This window comes from Anoplopoma fimbria, chromosome 12 (genome assembly GCF_027596085.1).
Source record: "Anoplopoma fimbria isolate UVic2021 breed Golden Eagle Sablefish chromosome 12, Afim_UVic_2022, whole genome shotgun sequence".
Classification (NCBI taxonomy): domain Eukaryota; kingdom Metazoa; phylum Chordata; class Actinopteri; order Perciformes; family Anoplopomatidae; genus Anoplopoma; species Anoplopoma fimbria.
The window spans coordinates 16435368-16457613 of record NC_072460.1 but is presented as its reverse complement, the minus strand read 5'-3'; the positions used below and the strand labels follow the sequence as shown (position 1 = coordinate 16457613).

The window sequence follows — 22246 nt, the reverse complement described above, 5'->3', positions numbered from 1 at the left end:
AAAACCTTGCCATTGGTCTATTTGAAGTATTGATGGCTAACGCCTTTAGGATGGGTGCAGTACCACAATTCATCCACCAGAGGGAGACAAATCGTTTTCACATGTAAGAGTGCAAAAGCTCCCCCATGCAAATGAATACAAACGGCTGGAGTGGACTCATAAAATGATTCAGTGACATTTGAGTAATTAGCAGCATTGATATGCCCTCAAACACAACTTTCGTGCAGGTAGCATAATGTTAGCAGCATTATGCACTCATGTACAGCTTTAACATGTTTTTTTGCTTGATTTAGGTAAAAAAAAAAATATATATATATTCTTTAAGCAGAGCTCCTTCCCATTATGTGTGTATGCAGAGTCAATATGTCACTAACTGTTTAGCATGTCCTTCTCCGATGTTTGTAGCAGTGTGTGCAACTGTCCCAGGTACCAGATGTTAGCATGCTACATTAGCACAAAGCACTAATGCAGTGTTCCAATCATATCAGAATTATCATAATTAAAAACTTGTGAATGGCGTTCACATTAATGTTGCAGTTGTAATTATGTCTGGAGGCTCCAATAAATCCGACTTGGCACTTTATGATAAGGAACCAAACAAATACTGGCGTCTGACCTCATCTGAAAGACCTTTGATCAATGTGATTAAAACCAAAATGTAATAAAAGGTGTTCTAAAACCCATTATGGGCTGCAAAGTCGTGTGCAGGGAAATATTATATACAAGATAAGTTACTCAGACAAATCACTTTTTATAACAATTTATTTAAACAGTAGTAATCTAGGATATTTGGTCCCCTGGTTTAAAAAAACAAAAAAACAACAGTACAACATTCATCAGATCCAGTTACAACTCTTGAAATCGGAAAAAGAAAAGTAACAGGTGTTGTTTTTTGTTTTTTTAAGTTTAACATGTATATACAGAATGGCAGCTGGAAAGAAGAGAAAGATCCCAGATGTTTCCTAGACAGACAGTCATAAACTTACCAACCCCACTATTTCGAAGAAAATGGTAACAGATCAAAGTGCTGGGCTAACTTTTTTAAAACAGAGCGGCATGTTTTAACACGTCTTCTTTAATCTTTCCTATTAAAAGTGACTCCATTAAGAATTTACATTGCTATTGTTATAATCCCACATCTTTGAAAAATAATAAGACAATGTAATTGTTTCAATTGATATAGGAGGCATTCAATGAAAATAGAAAAATTACACAAAAATAATTCTCTGTGTCATAAAATTTGGACATTTCTGTGCTAAAGACATTCGTTACATGGGGTGTAATTTTCAATTTTGTACATTTAAAAACAGTCAGAGCGACACAGTCATGTAAAAACTATTTCAAAGTGTTCGAAAGAGGCACAAATAAAGAGTTCAGTAGAGTTCACTCTAGACACTGCAGCAACTCTCTATAAAGAAGAGAAGAAGAAAACATCTAAAAAAAGAGGAAGGAATGGCAAGGAGTCCTCCAAGTGTCCATGGTTGTCATCGTGTTTATCAGTCAGTCAGTCTATACATCCTCTTCCTCCTCTTCATCCTCGTAGTATCGGTTTCGTTTGATCATATCCTCCACCGTCAGCGCCTGCTGCTCCACCTCCTCGCCATCCCAGAACCCCACATCCTTAGACGACCGGCTGGCCTCCACCTCACCTTCAGGAGAAGAGATGTCTGTCGGTGTCTCCTCCTGTTTCAGAGGCGGCATCTCTTCTTCCAACACAGCTTCTTCGTCTTCTTCCTCCTCCATCCTCTCCTCGTCCTCCTCCTCCTCCTCCTCCTCAGGTTGTTCATCCGGGGTGTCGTCTTCCTCTTTGGTGAGATGATGTTCCTGCATGTTTTCAGTGTTCATCTCCGCCTCCTGCTCTTGCTCTTGCTCCTCCTCTCCTGAGCTGGTGTGGAGGTCCACGCAGCTGTCCTCAGTGGGAGTCTGGCTGTCTGTGGAGCGCCCAGCGTGCTGCAGCTCCATGCTGGAGGGTTCAGGACTGAGCTCCCCGTCGTCCACAGGAGGTGGCGGACTCGGTTTCCTGGCCTCGGGAGCAGGAGCTTTTCCTGCCAGTGAGAAGGGCATGCTGCGCTCCTTCAGGGAGGAGGTCCGGCGCAGGCAGGGTGTCTCTCTGGTCTGCTCTTGGGGTGAGGAGAGGGAGTCCTCCTCTGGGGGCCACTTGGCTCGGATGGGCTTACCTGGGGTCCCCTCCTCCACGGTTGTTGTGGTTTCACTGCGGTCGGTCGTGTCTTGGGGCTCTGTCCGTGGCGGCCAGGAGATTTTCAGCCTGCGGGTCTCACTGGGTCTGTCGGACTTCTCTGATGATCCCTGTCCCAGAGCCTCCATAGTGGCCATCAGCACGTTGACTTTAGCCAGCGGGGAATCCTCCACACTGGGGCTGTCCAGGTCTGGGGCCGGGACCGGGGCCGGGCTCTGGATCTTGGTCTGGGTGTTGGACTGTGGGGAGGTCTCCCCGCTCTCCCCTTTGCTCTCCCACAGCTCTTTGTGGGGCCGGTGGCCGAAGCCCTCGTCGTAGTTGCCTTTGGCCTTGAAGAGCTGGCAGAAGTGCGGCTTGCAGTAGACGTTGTTGTGCAGGGAGGCGTAGTTCGCCAAACTAAATTTAAAAAGGGAAGCAATTAGAAAATACAAACAAGCTGCTATGACAAGGTGAGAAATCATTTCGTCTTTCATGCCATCAAACTGTTAAATGAACAGTTTGTTGATCATTTTCCCAAATAATATTGGCGGGTAGAGATGTCGTTTTATAATTGGGTGCAATATGCACAGCTTCAGTAGTCTCATTGTTAGCAACTGCTTTTTTATGACAAGGCAAAGCTTAAAAATTCTCAAGACGGATATTTACTGACATATTTTATATCGTAGAATTTTTTAAAAACATCTTAAGCTTGTTATCCACAGGCTTCATTTCAGGCATCTAACCAAAAACCCATTGACCGAAAGATGTGGGAACTGGAAGTTGAAAAATTCATGTAACCAAACATGATACAAACTGCTGTAAGCAAACAGTCAATAAATAACCTCTCAAGTCTCCTCCCTCCGTCTCTTTTAGAAACCATCATTATTTCTGTGTTGTCTCACCTCAGTTTGGTGTTGCAGTGTGAGCAGCGGAAGCAAGAGCTGTGGTAAACGTGCTGATTGGCCACCAGCCTCTCCAGAGGATACACCGTCTTCAGACACGACACACAGGTCTCCCTCACAGGCAGACAGAAGTTCTGCACACACACACACATACAAAGAACATTCATTAATTCACAGCAACAACACACGAATGTGTATCTTCCCGTCTCAGGTTGTCTCATGTGAGGACTTACTTTGGGAGTCTTGGGCTGGGAGGAGTCTCTCTGACTGGAGGATGAAGGAGTACCAGCAGCAGAGCCTGTTGGGATCACAACATGACCAGAATGAGGAAAAAGGTAAAGACGTGTTCTAAACACTAGATGGAGCCGTTAACATGTTTGTGTAAAAGTCAAGACCTCTGCTTTTATTAGAGACTGATATGTTAGAAGCTCAGGAATCCCAAATTAAGCAGTTGATATAGTGCTATAGTACTCAAAATGGTGTCTAGTAGATACTAACAAATGTATAATTAATCTCTGAGTAACTCTTTGGAACAATCTAATTTGAGCTCTTAAAATATTGTTTTCCCATTAGAAACCCCTATACATGCCCTCTAATGATGGGCCGATTGCCAAGTTTCCATTAGGGGAGAAAATTCCCATCACCTGGAATCATAATATGAAGACATGTAAAGTAAATTACCGTTGCTCTCCGAGGTATAAACTTTCCTGCTGTTATGTTCAGGCTCTGGACTCTGGAAAAGGGAAAATAAATGGATGTAAAGAGAGCATACACAAACTGTTGCATGTTTCAAAGTGGAATGCTTAACAGATTAACGATGAAGCAAAACATCCACCCCGTCTGAAATATGAAGTCATTTATAATCATTTGAAATCACAAAAATAAGTTGGACCCCTCACCAGGTCAAGAGTGCACGGAGGAACGTTCTCCTTCTGCTTCCCACAGAAACCGTCCAGCTGATCATTCTGACAGAAACAAGAGGTAAAAAAGTATAAAACAGTGTTCCTTTATACATGAACACTCATCCTTGGCTCCAGTCCAGAGTTGGTTTGGGTGATTGAAATTTGAAAACAGAACAAAAACAGTCACCTTGAAAGCTAGTAGAATATTTATAGTTAAAGCAGCACTTTCGAGATTAAGTGTTGCAGGACACAAGAGACATTACGTGCAATATCATGGACGTGATCATGAACCATATACACTTACTTATAAACATTTTGGATTTGTATGATATTTTTATAACTTGCACTCTTTCCTACCTTGTATTGCAACTGCTGCACAACAATTCCCTCCCCCCACTGCTGATACTTTAACTTAAACCATTTCCTCTGTAAAAATAGTCCTGACGTGTGGTTAAGTTTTTAAGAAAGTGGGTCACCAACTGCAGCGGTTATACATGAAGGCTCTGTTGTTACACGCAACCCATTCACCAAATCATGGTTAATAAAATGTTTTGGCTATTGGCAGCTGTGAGTACCAACAATAGCCATGTTGTTAGTTCATTATGAATGGTTCAAATCTATCATAATAATTTAGTAGGAGTGGTTTTAGAGGGAGGCCTGAATGGGCGGGCTGTACGTGTTTCCAACTTGGCATCTTTCTTGCTAGATTTTGTGTTTTTTGGAGCTGGTCCTGCTAACTACTTTCATTGAAAAAGAGGTGATAACTTTGGGCCGAGTTTTTCTGTTGGAGGATTTTCAAAATACGGCATTCTCTTGCTTGTTTCTCCAATTTTGTTCAAGTAGAATACTTAGTACTTTGTCCACCACCGTTTGTGGGTGTGAACATGTTTGTAGAAAAACTTTAGAGCTACTGGAATGAAATGCATTGTTTTTTGAGGATGATTGACATGAGTACTCACATTCACTGAGGTGGGAGGGACTTCCTGTTTGGAGATGGCAGCTTGGTAGAGGGCCATCCTGTCCCGGAGAGGAGTCGAGTCTGCGAGAGTTCCATCTAGTGCAACAACACACAATACTGAGAATGTAAAACTGATGCAAAAGATTGATGGTAACAATTTAACCTAAAAACACAGATCATTACACAGCAGTGTGTACTGAATCTGAGGTTTTAGAGCAATGTTGACCTCGATTGAAGAACATCTGTTCTTTTTAAACTAGAAATACTTTGTGCGGCATTTTTGGTTTTGCAAACTAAAAAGTAAGTTTGACGGCATTTAAAAAAATATATCCATTAATTGTTGGAAATGTTCTGCATCAAAAGACAAATTATTTTCCTGTTGAGGATTCATATTTTTTCCACCCATCCCAGCTCAGACTGAGTGCAGACTGTGCTGGTTAGTCATGCAGGATGTTGATGGTAACGCGAGGTCAGGAGTGGTGTTGCAGTGTGTGGAGGGAAACGGGGGGGCGCCGTCTGACTTCCTGTGCTCTCTGAAGCAGTCTGCTTATCACAGTACTTCTACAGCGGTCACTTCTGGGAAGGATGTAATCCATCCAGAGGAAGGCAGGACAACACAAAGTGCTTCGTAGAGGACATTGTTTTTGTGACCGACAAGTCCAAGAATGCTGGATGTGCAGCTCAAGGCTTTGCAAATGTGAGAACATTGGGGCAGTGGAAGTTTTTGCTTTTGACAAAAAATACATATCTATTAGCTTTAACATTTGTTTTTAAAGCAGCTATTATTATTTATATGTAAACAATGGATCACCAGAAAGTTAAGCGTGGATTCAGCTACTCTCTGCTCATTGTTTTGTTTTCCGGTCGCAAACCTTACTGTTAAGTTTTCATCTTGTTTGCAGGCAGGGGCTTTCAGCAAATAAAATGCCTAAAAACAACTGTACAGTACCTGCTCAGCAGACAGACAGTTAGAGTCATAACAGCATCACAAATTATATAGTCTCCTAGTTAAATGTGGAACATGCTGGCACAAAAATATCAATGAAGGTACTGGGGAAATAATCAAAACACCTTTGCACTCTTTAGTTGGATTTTGAGATATTCTCATTGTTATGATCATGTTCCATATTTTGCTCATGTTTCTATATTTGGAAATCTTTTGGATCAAAAAGTTTCTGCTCTTATTTTGACAAATTTGATTTTTTTAATATATTTTTTTAATGACACAATTTCAATAATTGTATCAATTATTTCAGTTAATTAACCTAAATGACATGATCTTATGTACAGATTTTAGGGAAATTAAGCATTTCAAGATACTCCAAGAAATTACATCACAATAAGCAAAAATACAAATGTAGGGTCTGAGTGAGTGAGTGAGTATAGCCACAGACATTTGTTGCATATTGTTCCCCATCTCTCACTCCAATTAATTTAATCTCTCTAACAAAATGCATAAAATGCCAAAAAACTAACAAACCAAAAGAATAATGTACCTCCTAGTAGCTGGTCCATGTTGGCAGTATCACCGCTGTTTCCTCTGCTTGTTTGCTCTTTGGAAACCTGCAAAAAATAAAAAAAATACGTACAATCAGACACACGGCATTAAATCAGAAGTCAAAGGACAAAACAACAACTTCAGAGCGTCCTGCATGACCTCTGTAAACGAATACAGCCTGCTGATGCTCACATGTTTCAGCCAGCAGAACAAACAGGCTGGAAGAAACACTGTCCAGCAGGAAGATCAAAGTGTAGAGACACGCAAGGACAAGAGAGACTCAGAGGTTGTGGGGGTGTGTGTGTGTGTTGGTCCAGTCCAAACCACTTTAATCCCTTTATAAGCTCAAGAGAGACAGAGCCTCAGACAGAAACCCCGTCTGTCAACAACCACCGGCCAGAAAACAAATTAAACTGATCATTTATAGTTTGTGGTTTTACACTGAAAGTTCAGATCTGCCAATAATAAACCTGAAAAGAAAACATCAGATCATTTAACCAAGATCTTCTTCTTAAACTTGATTTGGCTCATGAGTGTGTCCCTTTTCAGTCTCTAAGGAAACAGATAACTCAATTAAAAAGAGTACATGTCTTAAAGCTGTTGCCTGCGCTCCCCCCCTTAAATAAATACAATTTGATCTGGTGAAGTCACATTCAAGTCTCAACTCTCCAGCAGCATCCAAACCACTCCCACCAACATTTGGGCCAACATGAGGACACCTACGTACAGATTACACAATAGGTCAGATTACGCTTGTACTCATTTAGCCTTCAGTCTGTGAGAAACATCGAAGGTCCAAACACCTGTTCAACAGTTTCACCACTAAAGTGGCCATTAAGGTGTAGTTTGCCCTTCTGAGTTTACTACAGATTCAGTTTCACCTCAGTAAAAATACCAATTACGCAGAGTATGTGGTCATACTGTCGACCTTACTTTAAATCTCTTGGTTTAGACGTTGATACTTGTAGATTTAACGTTGTTGTCGTGGAATTATCCATTACATCTTAAACCTCTCTGCAGCACGATTTATCAGCTTTTTTTTTTTCTTCCTTATAATAGCCCAGTGATAATGTCTAATATCGATGTGGATTCTTAAACAATCTTTTAATGAGCACGGTCTTTCAGTCCCGGATAAAGTGGCTCTTATTAAGACTAGATAGACTCTTCTGAACAATCTGCAAATTATATATTAGAATATTTTACACTATTAGATTATCAATACTGAAGTTAGTTTTAACCTCCTTATTCATTGAAGTTTGTGATCGGGTCCTTCAAACTGGTCCCGGAATAAATCTGAGCAATTGGGAGATGATTAATGGATAGAAAAGAAAAATTAAAAAGAATCTTAATTTATAACTAAAGCTGTTGCATAAATTCAGAGGAGTAAAAAGAACAATATTTGCCTCTGAAATATAATAGAAGTGACGTATAAAGTAGCACACAATTGAAATAAATTAAGTAAAATGCACTCTTAATTTCACCACTGATCACTTCTCGGTTGTTTTCTGGCCTTAAACACCTGATGAACACCTGAGAGCTTCCCACTGGGTCCTGACAGGCTCAGAGTGTCTGCAGGCTGCAGCAAGTAGTCCCGCAAATTTCCCCGCTGCAGGACTAATAAAGGATTATCTTATCTTATCCAAGTACAAATTGAGCAAGATTTCACAAGAGTAAACAAAGCAGAAGTTGAGGTGAGAGTATGTTTCAGACAAGTGACTGCTCATCAGTTCTCACTGAAGATGACTGAATCATGGTTCAGTACTGCAGCAGGTTTGGCTTCTTCTCACTAGATGTCTATCAAACAACAAAACACTGTTGCTTAGCATTTTTAGCTACACCCAAAAAAATAAAATCTATACATTTGTGACTAATTTAACTATAAACATCTTCAGGTGGGAACCAATAGGCTTTGGGATGTTTTTTTAGTTGGTTTGTGTCATTTAATTTAATGACAATATAAAAACATATAGAGCCTAATGCTTTAAACAACATGCACAATCTTGTGCTTGGATGTTAATATGTCACATGTATGCTTAGTTCAAGTCAAAAAATATAAATTGACAAACTAAATGTAGTACTGAACCAATAACTTAAGCCTGCAACTACTGATTATTGGACACTTTGGGGACAAGCTGTAAACACAACATTAACATTGTAATGGTGAACTTGTTTTTGCAAACAGTTGCATACACACTGGAGGCTAGCAAATAAACACTCAAGTGTGAAATACTTGCCTGCAAAAAAAAAAAAAAAAAAAAAAAAAAAGAATTGCAGCCAAAGTGTTCATACCTGCAAATTTGCGACAGTTTCCCGTTAGTGAAATACTCTCGTTGAATAAGAGTTCCTTCTGGTTATCAGTTACGCAGTTTTATATGTCAAAGGCTTTTTCATAATTCTACTGTAATAATTGCTGCTGTTATTATAAGTAGTCTTATTATATGAATCATTTATGTCATATACATTGAATGTGTTGTATCTCTGTTATGCTGTTCATTCTGTACACATGACATCTACTGCATTCTGTCCATCCTGGGAGAAGGATCCCTCCTCTGTCGTTCTCCCATAGGTTTCTTCCTTTTTCTCCCTGTTAAAGGGGTTTTTAGGGGAGTTTTTCCTGTGCCGATGTGAGGGAAGGACAGAGGATGTCGCATGTGTACAGATTGTGAAGCCTTCTGAGGCAAATTTGACAAATCTGAAATTGAAATCTGTGACAAAAAAATAAAACATTTGGTCGAGAAACACATGGAGGGGAACTGCTGAGTCTGTAAATTAGTCTATGACCCAAACATGTAGTCATTTAATGTATTGTTAATCTTATAGCAGCTTCAAGCTTTAGAATATTTTAATCCAAAGAGCCCCCACTTTTCTTTTATCAGGTGAGTAGTACGAGCATGAGGCCATCGCAGACGATGTCATCTTTGCCAAATCTGAGCATCTTACTCAGGAGTGAGTTAAACATACAAGCACGCAGTCATAAATAATTCATATATATGGTAACACACGCAGGATCTGTTCAATAGTGTTCAGTTATGATTCAGAGTGTGTCTGGCACTGGAGAACAGAGTAAAAATCACAACAAAAGAAACGGTCGTCATCATCATAATGGGTCTATTCCCGAGGGTGGATTATCTTCCAGAGACCGGGGGTGAAGCTTTGTAGGACAGGGGGTGTCTGAGACTGGATTGCTCTCTCTGTGTGTGTGTGTGTGTGTGTGTGTGTGTGTGTGTGTGTGTGTGTGTGTGTGTGTGTGTGTGTGTGTGTGTGTGTGTGTGTGTGTGTGTGTGTGTGTGTGTGTGTGTGTGTGTGTGTGTGTGTGTGTGTGTGTGGGGGGGGTGTGTGTGTGTGTAAACAAGCAGCCGGGCCATGCGAGACCGGGCTGGGTCTCAGGAGGTTTGATCATTGGGCTAGACAAAGAATCTGCCGCTAATCCTGATACTATTAAAGCTCTCTTACAGACTGCCTTGCTGTGATAACCCCACCCTAACACTCACACACAGTTCACCTACAACAATAAGATGCTCTTACATTATGCGAAACAAAGACAGAAGAGGAAGGGAACCGAGTCATGAGTTAAAAGCTTTTAAACATGGGACTATACCCAAGACACACAATATCATTCAAAGTGAGCCGACACAGTTCAAAGGAGCCACTGATAAAGTTAGCCCATGAAGAGGCCTTTGAGAGGCTGTTTTCATTACAAGCACTTCTGAAGCCGGGTCGACTAAAAGGCCTCTTTCAGCTGCAGAGAAAACATCCTAATCTGACAGAGAAGTCAACAAAAACAGGCCAAAAAAAGCAAAAGTAGACAGTGTGTCTCAGGGTAACGAAGCCGGCTGGCTGTTCAGAGACCAAACAAAGAGAGCAAGAAACCCCATATTGAACGATCTGAATGGAAACACCATAGCTACCTTTTTGTGAAGGCGGTCGAGGAAAAAAGGCCACAAGGGATAAAAGTCAGCCGGGAGGTGAAGCCAGTTCGGAGGGATCGTATGACTGAATCCGGCAGACTTTTACACCAGCAGTGAGGAGGCACAGACTGAGAAGAGCAGCCCCGATCTGGCTTATGACAGGCGAGATGGAGATTGGGAGGAGGGAACATAGACTGGGTTGGAATAGGAAAGGCGACAGGGAGCAGGTGCTCCAAGGGGGGAGCTGCTAAAAGGGGGGGTGTGGCCAGATGAAGATGGGGATGATGACGGGAGGGGGGAGGCAAAGTGTGCCATGGTGTTACAGATGGTTCAGAGGGTGTGGGTGTGTGCAGTTTTTTGTTTATACTGTGTCTCGGTCCCCCAGCCTCAGAATAAAGCGGCTGGCGTTCAGGGTGGAGTCATTTGGGACAGGAGGTGGGGGAAGCAGCTGGTGCAGGGGGTGACAGTGGGAGTAAAGGAAGGAGGGGAGGATAGGTGGGGCTGAGCTGTGTGTGGGAGGGAGGGGCTGGTTTTCTAGGAAAGCAGGGTGAGGCTCAATTAATTTCAGAGCGCCTCATGACTGCATGCTTCCCCGGCCTGAGGAGGGGAGTGAGTGGGGAGGGGGGTGGAGACAATGAATCAAATTATCTACAGCAATGCAACTCCTCAACAGGATAGCATTCTCACACTGCTGACATGCTAATGTTTTTAAAGGTTTGATGTTCATCATTTTAGTTAAGCATGTTAGCATGCTAACATTTGTTAAAAAGCACTAAACTCAAATTGAGGCCAAAGGGAATGTCACTAGCTTTGCAGGCATTTGGTCATTCAAACAATTAAAATGGCCAGAAATTAAAAAATTACATTAGTTATCAGTTATTACAAAATCATCCTGATGGGAACATGAATGTATGTTCCAAACCAATTCTTGGTAATCCATCAAATAAGTGTTGAGGAAAGAGGGGAAAGTTGGAGTTATCTAGTCATTAGGATTTATCTTTGTATATATAAAAAATCTTAGATATTTCACAGGTTGATATAAACCTCTGACTTTTCCTTAAGGGCCAACAGCAATGCAGAGTTATCCGGTCATTAGGATTTATTTTTTCAGGAATATGAATGTCTGTGAAAAATGTTGTGCCATTACATACAGTAGAAGTTAAGATATTTTCACTGGATTAACCCTGCTGGGGGCACTAAATAAAGAGTGAGGGTATCACCAAATTCTGTAGGACTTATCCTCTTGGGAACATGAATCTCTGTGGAAAATTTCATGTCAATCCATAAAATAGTTGATAGGATATTTCCATGTGGACCAAAGTTGAGGATCGACCGACATTGCTACCACTATAGCCATAATGTTGAAAAAAAAAAAAAAAAAAACAGGAGATAGTGGAGATCGAGGTTTAGCCTGAGGAGGGAGGGTTGAGAGAGAAAACAGGGAGGAGATTGACCGAGGAGCTGAGAAGTGGACAACAGATGATTGATGATTTGGGGAGGGGAAGAGTGGAGCTTTGATGGCCGTAGGGGGAAGAAAGTCTGAAGAGGCTCAGAGTGCAGATCAGCTGTCTGCAGTCATGAGCCGGCCAGCCGACACCATTACATCATCTGCCCCGAGAAGAAGCTAAACAAAGAGAAGCCGAAGGCCCGGCCTCAGCGTTACAGTGAACGCTATTGTACAAGAACTAGATCTTATAACTCGTATTACTGCTCTATGATTTCCCTAAACAATCCCTCTTTTAGTAAGACAACTATGCATTATGCAGTAAAATACTCCAAAAGGAGCTCCCCAATCTCACTTTCTTTAAAGCCCACATACTGTAGGTGGTCAGTCCTGCGATGAAAGATCTCTTCTTTTTTTTTCTGACTACAGATTTTTGGCAGGAAGCAGTTCTTTGTTGGTCACAGATCTAACTATTTTAGGTTTAAAGTCTTGTGATATTCTGCATATTTCTTATTCTCAATCCAACATACACCATCCTCTTGCTGCAAGTCCTCACTGGAGCACCTAATGTGGATTAATCCGCAGATGAAAATAGTCCTCAACAAATGCCCTTTTTACTCCAGATTGAGGAAGATTATGAGAATTATTTTGACATTTTGGGAAAAACACTTAGAATACATTAAAAGGGGGATTTCTCTCTCAAAGCTGTACAATACAATGATGCCACAGCCAGCAGCCAGTTAGCTTAGCATAAAGGCTGTAAACAGCTTGCCTGGCTGACGGGTACATAACTCCAAATAAAACCACAACGTGTCATTTTTACACTTTAGTAAGGATTAAACAAAGCTAGTTACAATTAGTAAATTAGTGAGCTTTAGGTGGTTAATGTTAGCTTTCGACACAACCATGCTAGCCTGTTTCCAGTCTTTGTGCTAAGATAAGGTTACTAGCTGCAACTTCATATTACTGCACAGCTGTTAGAGTAGTTCTGATTTTCTCATCCAAGTCTTGGCAAGAAAGTGAATGAAGGCAAACTCTTGTTTTAGGAAATAGTCAAGCTTTTGTAAAAAAAATGTAAGTGTGTATATAGAGTCTGAAGTTTAACGATTTACGTCTTCAGTGGGAAACTTATCTTTTGACTGCGAGCTACAGACATTAAGCATGAACACCCGGGAGCTCAATGAAATACTTGCACACTAAGATACTAATGAGATAAACATTTCAAAACCATGAGTTTTTTTAGACCACAGTACGCTGAAGTTTCATCAAAGATATCACCTCGTAATACGGCAGGGTTTGAGAGGCTCATTCATAAGCGGGTGACCGCAGTGGATACATTTATTTCAGCAGCATTTAAAATAGGATTTTTGTTCTTCTAATACCCGACAACGTTTATCCATCAAGATAAAATAATGCTAAATATTGACTGTTTTCTGAGTGCGAGTTCTTACTTTTAAACTGATCGACCAGATCATGTCAGGAATATTAGTTGCTAGGAACATCTTCTGGACAGACACGTTTTTTGTGGGATTTTTTTTTTTTTTAAAAGATCCTTACATGTGTTTGAGCTTGATTTTTCTCCAGATATGTTTGCCCTACAAACATGTTCCTGCTCATAAGAAGAAGAAAAAACATTTACAGGAATGGACGAGCAGAAATTCTTTAGAGGAGTGGCTGTTTGCCTGGGGAGTTGGCTCTGAGCTACAGGAGCTGCTGTCTGTTCTCACATCTCACAGCATCCAGTCAGGCTTTGCAGGTAGCACGAAGTGGGTTAATCACAGCTTTTTTTTTTCCACTAAAAAGCTAAAAACAACACTAAGAGCAGCGAAAGTGGACCAAAACAATACAAAAGCAGTAAACAATGAGCTGATAGACGTAAAAATTGGCTTTGAGCTGAATGGAACTGCATATTTGAGAGATTCATCTTTGAGGGCATGTCACTACAAGTGATCAACTCCCATGATCCATTATTGACATGAAGACCTTGACCATAGCAATTTAAATGACTGTGGTGCCATATTTTATAAAATCGATAATGTACAGTATAGTGCAGAGTGCAAAACACAAAGTAAGTGGTTCATTTTGAACTCACTGCATACAGAACCACCAGTATGCTTCTTAATGCCTCATAATAGCTTGTGATGTTCTCTTCCTGTTGTAAATGGGCGCTCTGTGTTGAGGACGCACAGCATTGTGGTTGTTAACATGTCACACCTCAAGTACGAGCACTTTACATTTTACACGCCTCAAGCAAAAGCATGACTGGACGTTAGAGGATTTTTTTTTATGCTCCACAAATAACAATTAGCTGCCTCGGGGTGCGTGAAGCTCCGGTCATTGATGCTTGCAGAGAGGTTGTGAAAGTCAGCTGATAGTGTGTGTGTGTGTGTATGTTATGAGATAAGGGATGATGAAGTGAAGCTGCACCATGTGACTAGCAGCATGAAAATACTGGCCTCTTTGAGAACAGGCGGACTTTTTACTTAAACCAATCACGATGCTGTTCTGTTTGAGATGAAACTAAAGTCTCTTAACTTACACCTCCTTAACTTTTGACTCCATACTGTGAACATTCAAGTTAGAGAGCAGTTGAACAGAAGTCCAACACATGAAATAAAGAAACCAAAGTAAATGATCGATCATGTTTACACAACAGTAAAAAGGACGCTCTGCTGGTCACCATCAGTGAGAATGAAAGGCTCACCTTGTCAGTCAGGTTCTCTCCCTTCTCAAACATCATCTTGAGGCTGTTGAGGGGGACACTGGGCTTCTCACAGTCCGGCACTTCAGCTGCCGTTGCTCCCTCCTGCATCTCTGAATCTCTGCTGGGCTTCTCCATGTTGGTCGGACCCTCGTGTTGAGTAGAATGCAGCTGGCTGGTGCTGGTCTCAGAGTGAAGCAGCGTCTCCAGCTCAGTATCCTGGTCCTGTGAGCGTGTGGTGGTTTTGTAGGTATCTGGCTGGTTCTCAATCTGTGATGTGGGTGCAGGTTTGGGGCCTGTTGGTTGGCTGATGTGGCGCTGATGGTCAACAGGGATGCAGGCTTGAGGTTGGGGTCTGTGGCTGGAGGACAGCTGCTGTTTTTGTTGTGGTTGTTCCCAGCGTTTCTTTAAAACACTCAGATTCCCGCTGCGCAGTGTGGAGGGAAGAGGTTCTGCAACCTGCAGAGAAAAATAGAAAATATAAATAAGCACTTTGCACTTAGTGATTAACACTAAATTGTCCAAAAGATGAGGCTGATAACATTCTGTATCTGTAATAGTTATTAAATCTCATTAAAGTCCAAACCAACAACGTGTTCATCACTAAATACTTTGACACTCCCAGTCTGTAGCCATCAGCTCCAAACACATTGGTTCCTTCAGCAGAACCAAATCTTATAAAAATTGCTCACAAATAAAGTTAGATTCTTGGTTTCATTTTTCAAAAAGACTTGTTTTTTTTTTCCAAAACAGCTGGTCACTGCAATTTTAAGCATGCAGGAGGCACTATTGTGTTTGTTGAGGACTATTTTTAGCAGGAGCGAGTATTTCCAGCAGCAGGACGGTGCATGTACGACTGGAATTATTTTCATTATTATTTAATTTGGTTATTTTTTTATTAATCCGGAAACACAAGTAATTTGTCCAAAAATATTTTGTTACGATTTCAAAAGATCTAATTTGTCTTTGGAGGCCCCTATGGGGATAATCAGTAATTGCAGGTTTTTTTAAATCTCATTTCCCTTACTGTGGGCCGTTTGCAAATTTTCCCAGAAATGTCCCCACAGACACCCAGTTCGAAATGAGCATTTAAGAGATTTCATTAGTGGGTCATTGCCTCATTCAGTATTGTGTAACTTCATCCAGCAATACATACTGATGTAACAGACTTTTCTTTTAATACAAATCTTTGAGATTACTTACCAACTATCACATAGGTAAAAAGAGAAGCATAACATTTTCATATTTGAGAAGCTAAATGTTTCACATTTTTGTTTGACAAATGACCTCGATTTTTAAATAGCTGCCAATTAGTTTTCTGTTGATCCAAAAAAAGAACCAAGTTAAACTAATAATTTCAACTTCAACTCAACAGGTTATAGATCTAGAAGAGAGCTGTAATTTATGTTGCGTTTGTGACAATACATTAAGATTAATTCCATTAATTTAAGCATAAAAGTCAATCACTTGTCTGTAATATATCCAAAAAGTGAAACATTTCTATTTACAACATATCAAAAACCTTAGGTGAGGTGTTCAAACGACAATCAAAAACCCAACATATACTCAGTTGACTTTCACATTCAGTAAAATAGTTTGCTTAATCGATTAGTCTGATATCCTCTCGTGCAGATGTGCAGTATGAGAGCATTTAAGAATGACTTTGAATGCATGAGTATTTAAACAGAGAAGTGGGAAGGCGGAAGATAAACTGCCAGCAACACAAACAGTTACACTACAACAATTTAGAACAGGATGACTCACTATTTCTATTAAAGCTTTGGCAAAGACACACACACTCTCTCTCTCTCTCTCTCACACACACACACACACACACGGGTGTTAGCTGCTCCTTCAATCTGTTTTTAGTTTGTTCAATAAATTCCATCGATGCTGGAGTGACGCCACCTGGTCCTCAGACTGCTGAATGAAGCTAAAACACCATCTGTAACACTGTTCACACACCCACCCACACACACATATTAAACTACATGTTAGCATTCATGCAGGCAAACACTTTCAGCTATGAATGACAGAAGGAAGGAGAAAGACAAAGAGCTGTTCAGCATGCAAGTCTCTAAACCTGAATCTGCAAGTTACAGAACAAAAAGCTGGAAAACACTCCAAAGTAAAGTAGCGAGTTAAAAACCTGAGAGAGACGCTGAAGACTCGGCTGTCCAGTTGGTTTTGTGTGTTTAAAATGAATGTGTGTGTTGAGTGAGTCTGCTGGACGGCTACAAGCTGTCCCAGATGTGAACGCCTTGAGAAGTGATCAGAGCAGCATGAAGTAACTAGCCCGACCCCCCCTCCTACAACAGGGGGGAGGAAGGAGGGACGGAAACAGAGAGGGAGTGGAGTTAGTGAGGGAGTGAGGGGCGGGGAGGGAGAGAAAATCAGAAACAGAGACAGTCAGAGAGGGAAAGAGGGAAAATAAGTCCAGGAAATGAGAAAAAGGTAACAGGAGAGAGCATGCTTGGGGGGTTAAAAAAAAAAAAAAAAAAAAAAAAAAAAAAAAAAAAAAAAAAACTCACAAAGAACTGCAGAGAGAAGAAACCTGGATAAATAATGTTCTGATAAGACTTCCTTGAATCTCTCTGTTTATTTATTTTAAAAAAGGGATTAGTTCGACAGTAACACCTTTGAATACCTTTCTGTCCCTACTCGATTAACTTTTTCTATGGAGAGAAATGTGGGGAAAATGCTACAGAACACTAATTAGTTTCAGAAATGACAACATAGAAAAAAAACCAGATCAAAAATTAACATTACAAAACCACAATCACAAAATTTCTGCATAATGTACTGTGTTCAAAAATACTGGGAGGTAACCAGCAACACAAAAAGACTAAGAGTAAATAAGCATGGAAATATTTGCCAATAAGAACATAAGATAAAGTACAGCTGAGGCGCCAATGAAGTGGACAAATTGCAATTCGGACCAGAAGATGGCACTAGAGGAAAAGTATCGGGATCAAAAAAGTTCTTAGGATTCATCCTGACGGGAACATGAATGTCAGAACCAAATTTCAAGACGACAATTCAGTAGTTGTTGAGAAATTTGTTTCAAAACCACAAATGTGAACCTCATGGGGAAAAGTCAGAGGAGTTTTAAATGTCCTTAAACCTAAATAAAGCACAAAAACAATAACAGAATCTGAGGAATGTACACTGAATGCAACTAAAAGGCAAACAAGTTTGCAAAGATCTCCAACATCAGACGTTGCAGAGAGAAAAAAGCAAAATGTGTAGCTGAGAAGTGAGAAACCTCAATTCCCCCAAAACCTGCATGGACTCCGGATTTAGGGCTTTTTTTTTTTTTTTTTTTTTTTTTTTTTTTTTAAATACACGATGCCAGAAAGTTTGTATTCGAGACCACCACCTGTGAAATTACATAATTCTAGGTACCAAATTTGATACTACAGTAAAAAAGACAAAACAATAACACTATGAGATAGTGTTAGGAAGTTAACTGGACACAATTCCCTCTTATATTTGTTATATATTGCTATGAAAAAAATTCCTTCTAACTACTGCCTTTATTCAAGTTTCTTACCCCCAAAAATATTTTAACACATAAACAATATTATATTTTACCTTCGCAAATACTCGTTTTAACTGCATAAAGATTGAACATATTATGAAACTCAAGGCAACCTTTGTTAACTTAAGTTTTTAGCTCTGCAGGACTGTGATCATATGATTATTATATTTAATCAACTTAGTACCGAAGTATTGGTCCACGTGATATCCCTTATTTGACATATTTAAGTAACTGTTTAATATTAAATCAAAAACTATAATTTTTAAGGAGTTTGTGAGCTCTGTAATCTTGTAGCATTCTGCAGGATGAGTAGTTTTACTTTTTATATCTCAAGTACATTTTGCTGATAGTACTGTACTAATTTACTCAAGTCAAATTTTGAATGCAGACATTTACTTAAAGTGATGTGTTGTAGTATATTATATATACTTTTACTTGAGTAAAGTAACTGAATACTTCTGCCACCACAGTGAAGGAGTGACTCCTGACATGTTTCATATTGAATAAGTTACATACCGCTTTCCTCTTCTCTGCATTTCCCTCCTCTGCTGCCAGCTGGTACCTGAGGAAGAGGAAGTTGGGAGTGAATGGGAGAACATTTATTATGATCCCGTCATCGCAAACTGCTGGTCCACACACGCAGGAATCTAATATGAATAATATCTCTGCTCCTCTTCTAAAACATTAGATGATTTCATGTTACAAATGAAAAATATTTAGCCCACATTCCAGGAAGTCACTTGTGACTTCCTGTGAGGTTGCACAGGAAGTGACAAGTAGATTTAATGTTCGGTTTCACCTTTCCATCTAATGCAAAGACGAACAATCTAGACTTCTTCTAGCCTTCTCAAATTGTTAAGTTTTAGAAGTTTCAAGAGACCTGAATTCCACAAGACAAGAGCAAAGGTTTTTTTCTTTCATTGTGTGACCACAGGATCACACCGGTTCATGATACCACAAAACATGTAATTAAATTTAAGTGGATTTTAAGAATATGTCAGTATGTTGCAAGATTATTTAATCAAACAAATGGATTATGAGACTTAAAAAGAAAAAAAAAAAAAAAGTTTACAGTTGATGTAAACTGTTTATTTATTACCCTTAGACAGAGCAGTACTATCTCCTAGTGGTCAGATGGAGTAAGTGCAGTGAGGAAACATTCCACCATGCAACTACCTTCTCAACTCACAAATAAGTAACTTGATATGTTGAACAAGGTAAAAGAGGAAAGCCTTGAATGTTGATGCGCTTATAGTAATATAAAAGTGTGTCAGCCTAAAAATGACAACTGTAGTAACTGGTTAAAGCTGATGGTGGGATTATTTTAAAGGAAAGAGGAAGCTGGTAGAGAGTGGCAAGAAAGGAAGACCCATGACCTAATTTCTGAAGTTAGAGATACAAAAAAGACTTATCTGCTGAGTGGCTGCTGGTGAATTATTTATTATTCTTGCGGTTGAAGCCAGAGGGGCAGAGTGAGCGAAGGTTAGACTCACTTGGAGAAGCGTTCTGCAATGGCGTTGTTTTTCCCTCGGGTAGAGACGATGGACATCTCCTTGGCGGTGACCCTCAGTGACTGGGACGCCCACTGTCTGCGGCTGAATGGAGCGGCGGAGGCCATCTTTGCTGAACGTCTGATCGATCAATTTGTCTTGTCAGCTTTCCAGGAACTCACGTCGTAACTCTGAGAGGACACAAAAAGAGGGACACACTGAGCCACATGAAAAACAACTCTTCTGTAGCACTAAAACTGGACAGTTAAAGCTGAAAGGAACACCCTTCCTGTACATTTAATATCTAGATGACACTTCCCTTCACACACTGCTAGATAATGTCATACTTGCCCCTTTTCTTCACACGTATGCGTAGTTTAACACAGGCTTTAGATCAGCTCCAGACGTGCCTGTTTGGCTTTTACATCAGTACAAAATCTCACCCAGAGATCAATATATTGTTGCCAAACTCACATTTGACTGTGTGAGTCACAAAGTCAATAGAGCGCGTCACACATCCATTGACCATCTGTTCCCTGTGTGACTGTTTTAACTGAGCCTTGAGGGCGACTACCAGCAGACAAGACAACTGATACGCCTGCATCACACAAACACCCTCTTGTAAACTCATACGCACACACACACACACATATGCACGCCTCTACGTGCTTCCACAACTACAAACCCTCAAGGCTGAGGACATGCAGACACATGCAGCAGCACCGGCAGCTAACAAAAAAAAAATAACTGTCACCCTTGAGTTAAACACGCTCCGGATGAATTAAACAATGAGGTCAATGAGAGGGTTGGTGACGACGGGGCCTCCGGGCCTCCACGTCACCCAGCAGGTGGACTATTGTGGGATGTTGCGGCTCGTTAATTCCTACAACACTGTTTGCTTTATGTTCAATATTACACCACCACCAGGGCTCCTCCGTAAGTGTTGCTTGCCATTTTGAGAAATATGGACAGCAAACAGCAAAACATGCACCCCAAAATAAATACATTTTCCTTTGTTGCATTGGTGATATTACAATATTGCTTTCAATGTCAAAACTGGAACCAGACAACGCTGCAAACAAATTAAGTTGTTTGACTGTGGGGCGAAGATTTCTACCAACCCGTCAACATAACAAACAAATATAAAAACTGTTTTAACAGACAAAAGAACCAGATTAACCTGAACAAATAAGGATTATTTGTTAAGCCTTGGCAGGCTAAGTATCCCTTCATCTTTGAGCTGGATAAAAAATAAAAAATAAATGACCCTGGAAAGCAAGTACAGCATAAACCTCAATAAGTGACACATCAAGTAGTGAATTACTTAAAATATAAAAATGTCAACCATATTTTCAGTGGAGGTAACCTGAAGCTGACACCTGGTTTACAGTCTGACAACCACTTTTAAAACTTAGTGTTGAGCCCGGGCCACTGGGGTTGTTAAAATAACTTTACAACTGATAAGGTGATTTAGTATTTGTATATGAAAGAACTGCATTAAGGCTACAACTAAGGATCATTTTGTGTTCAAAACATCAGAGTAAAGTAAAAAGGTTTTTCATTTGTGTACCATATCAGATCAAAGCCCATTTAATTTACATTTTTATGTTAGAAGCTAAAACCTTCAAATGTTTGGTAGTTTTGCTTTAAAAATGGCTTCAACGATTACACACACACACACGCACGCGCGCGGATGTTGCCCAATTAGGAATTGTTGGTTCATTTCTCCAACCACATGGATTTGATAACTGCTACACTCCATTAAAGTCTCTTATCTGATGACTCTGATTTTTTTAATCTTTTGTTGTTGTTGTTTTTTAAATCAAAAGAGAATAGTGGAAATGGCCAGAGCCCAATTTAAGGTCTTTAAATGTCTTGTTTTGTCTGATTAAAAGTCCTAACACCCAAAGATATTAAGTTTAAAATTACAGATGAGCAGCATATCCTTACATTTGAGAGGAAACAGCTATTGTTTAGCTTCATAAATGACTTAAAACAATCGATTCCCAAATGTTTTTATCTGACTGTCGATCAACTAATTGAATATTTGACGTTTTCATGTACTAGATTCATCTCAAACTCACATCATCACCACGCCCAGGATCACAAATGATCTCCTACCAGGTCAAATACAAAGTGAACAATGACAGTGACTCTGTCCAGACAAACATGTCCTCTATCACAAGGTTTAGATTAGAAACAAAGCAGCATGTAAAACAGACTCATGCAAAGTTTCAAAGTCATGTGTCAAAGTTAACAAAAAGGACCACAGTATCAGTAACTATAAAACCCTGATGTTAACGACAGGGTGCCTCATTTTTATATCAACACAAATGAAAATAAAAGTTAAAAGAAACACACGGTTAAATGAAAATAGTCAAAGTCAAAAAGAAGAAGGCAACATTTTAACACCGCCTACCTGTGTGACTATCACAGCTGTTTTACTCCCTGGCGTGGGTTTCAGATGTCTGCTACTTGTCTCTCTCCTTCTCTTTTTCACTCCCCAGCTGCTGCCACCGGTGCTCTTGAGTAGACAAGGGAAGAAGGAGGAGCTCCCAACACTCCCATTTAACTCCCAGCAGCCAATAGTGAAGCAGCGATAACCTCCACCTGACAGGTACGAGCTCTCTCCCTCCTCGTCCAATCAGCGGCGTCCAGTGAGAGCAGCCTGGAGGTATGTGAGACGAGCAGCCAACATGGCAGACAAGCAGCAGGGAGGAAGAGGA

At 40.3% G+C, this 22246-nt stretch overlaps 1 protein-coding gene across 1 annotated transcript; it reads right to left on the bottom strand.

The window, feature by feature from the left end:
• Nucleotides 1-812: 812 nt before the first annotated feature.
• Nucleotides 813-22107, bottom strand: lima1a (LIM domain and actin binding 1a). The gene is made up of 11 exons (XM_054609038.1): nt 21940-22107; nt 19524-19711; nt 18547-18592; nt 14493-14948; nt 6435-6501; nt 4940-5034; nt 3978-4043; nt 3760-3811; nt 3312-3376; nt 3079-3212; nt 813-2593 (listed from the first exon to the last, which is right to left on the bottom strand). Exons 2-11 carry the CDS (start codon nt 19646-19648, stop codon nt 1510-1512), a joined length of 2190 nt encoding a protein of 729 aa, XP_054465013.1. The 5' UTR covers nt 19649-19711; nt 21940-22107; the 3' UTR covers nt 813-1509.
• Between the last annotated feature and the right edge of the window lie 139 nt (nt 22108-22246).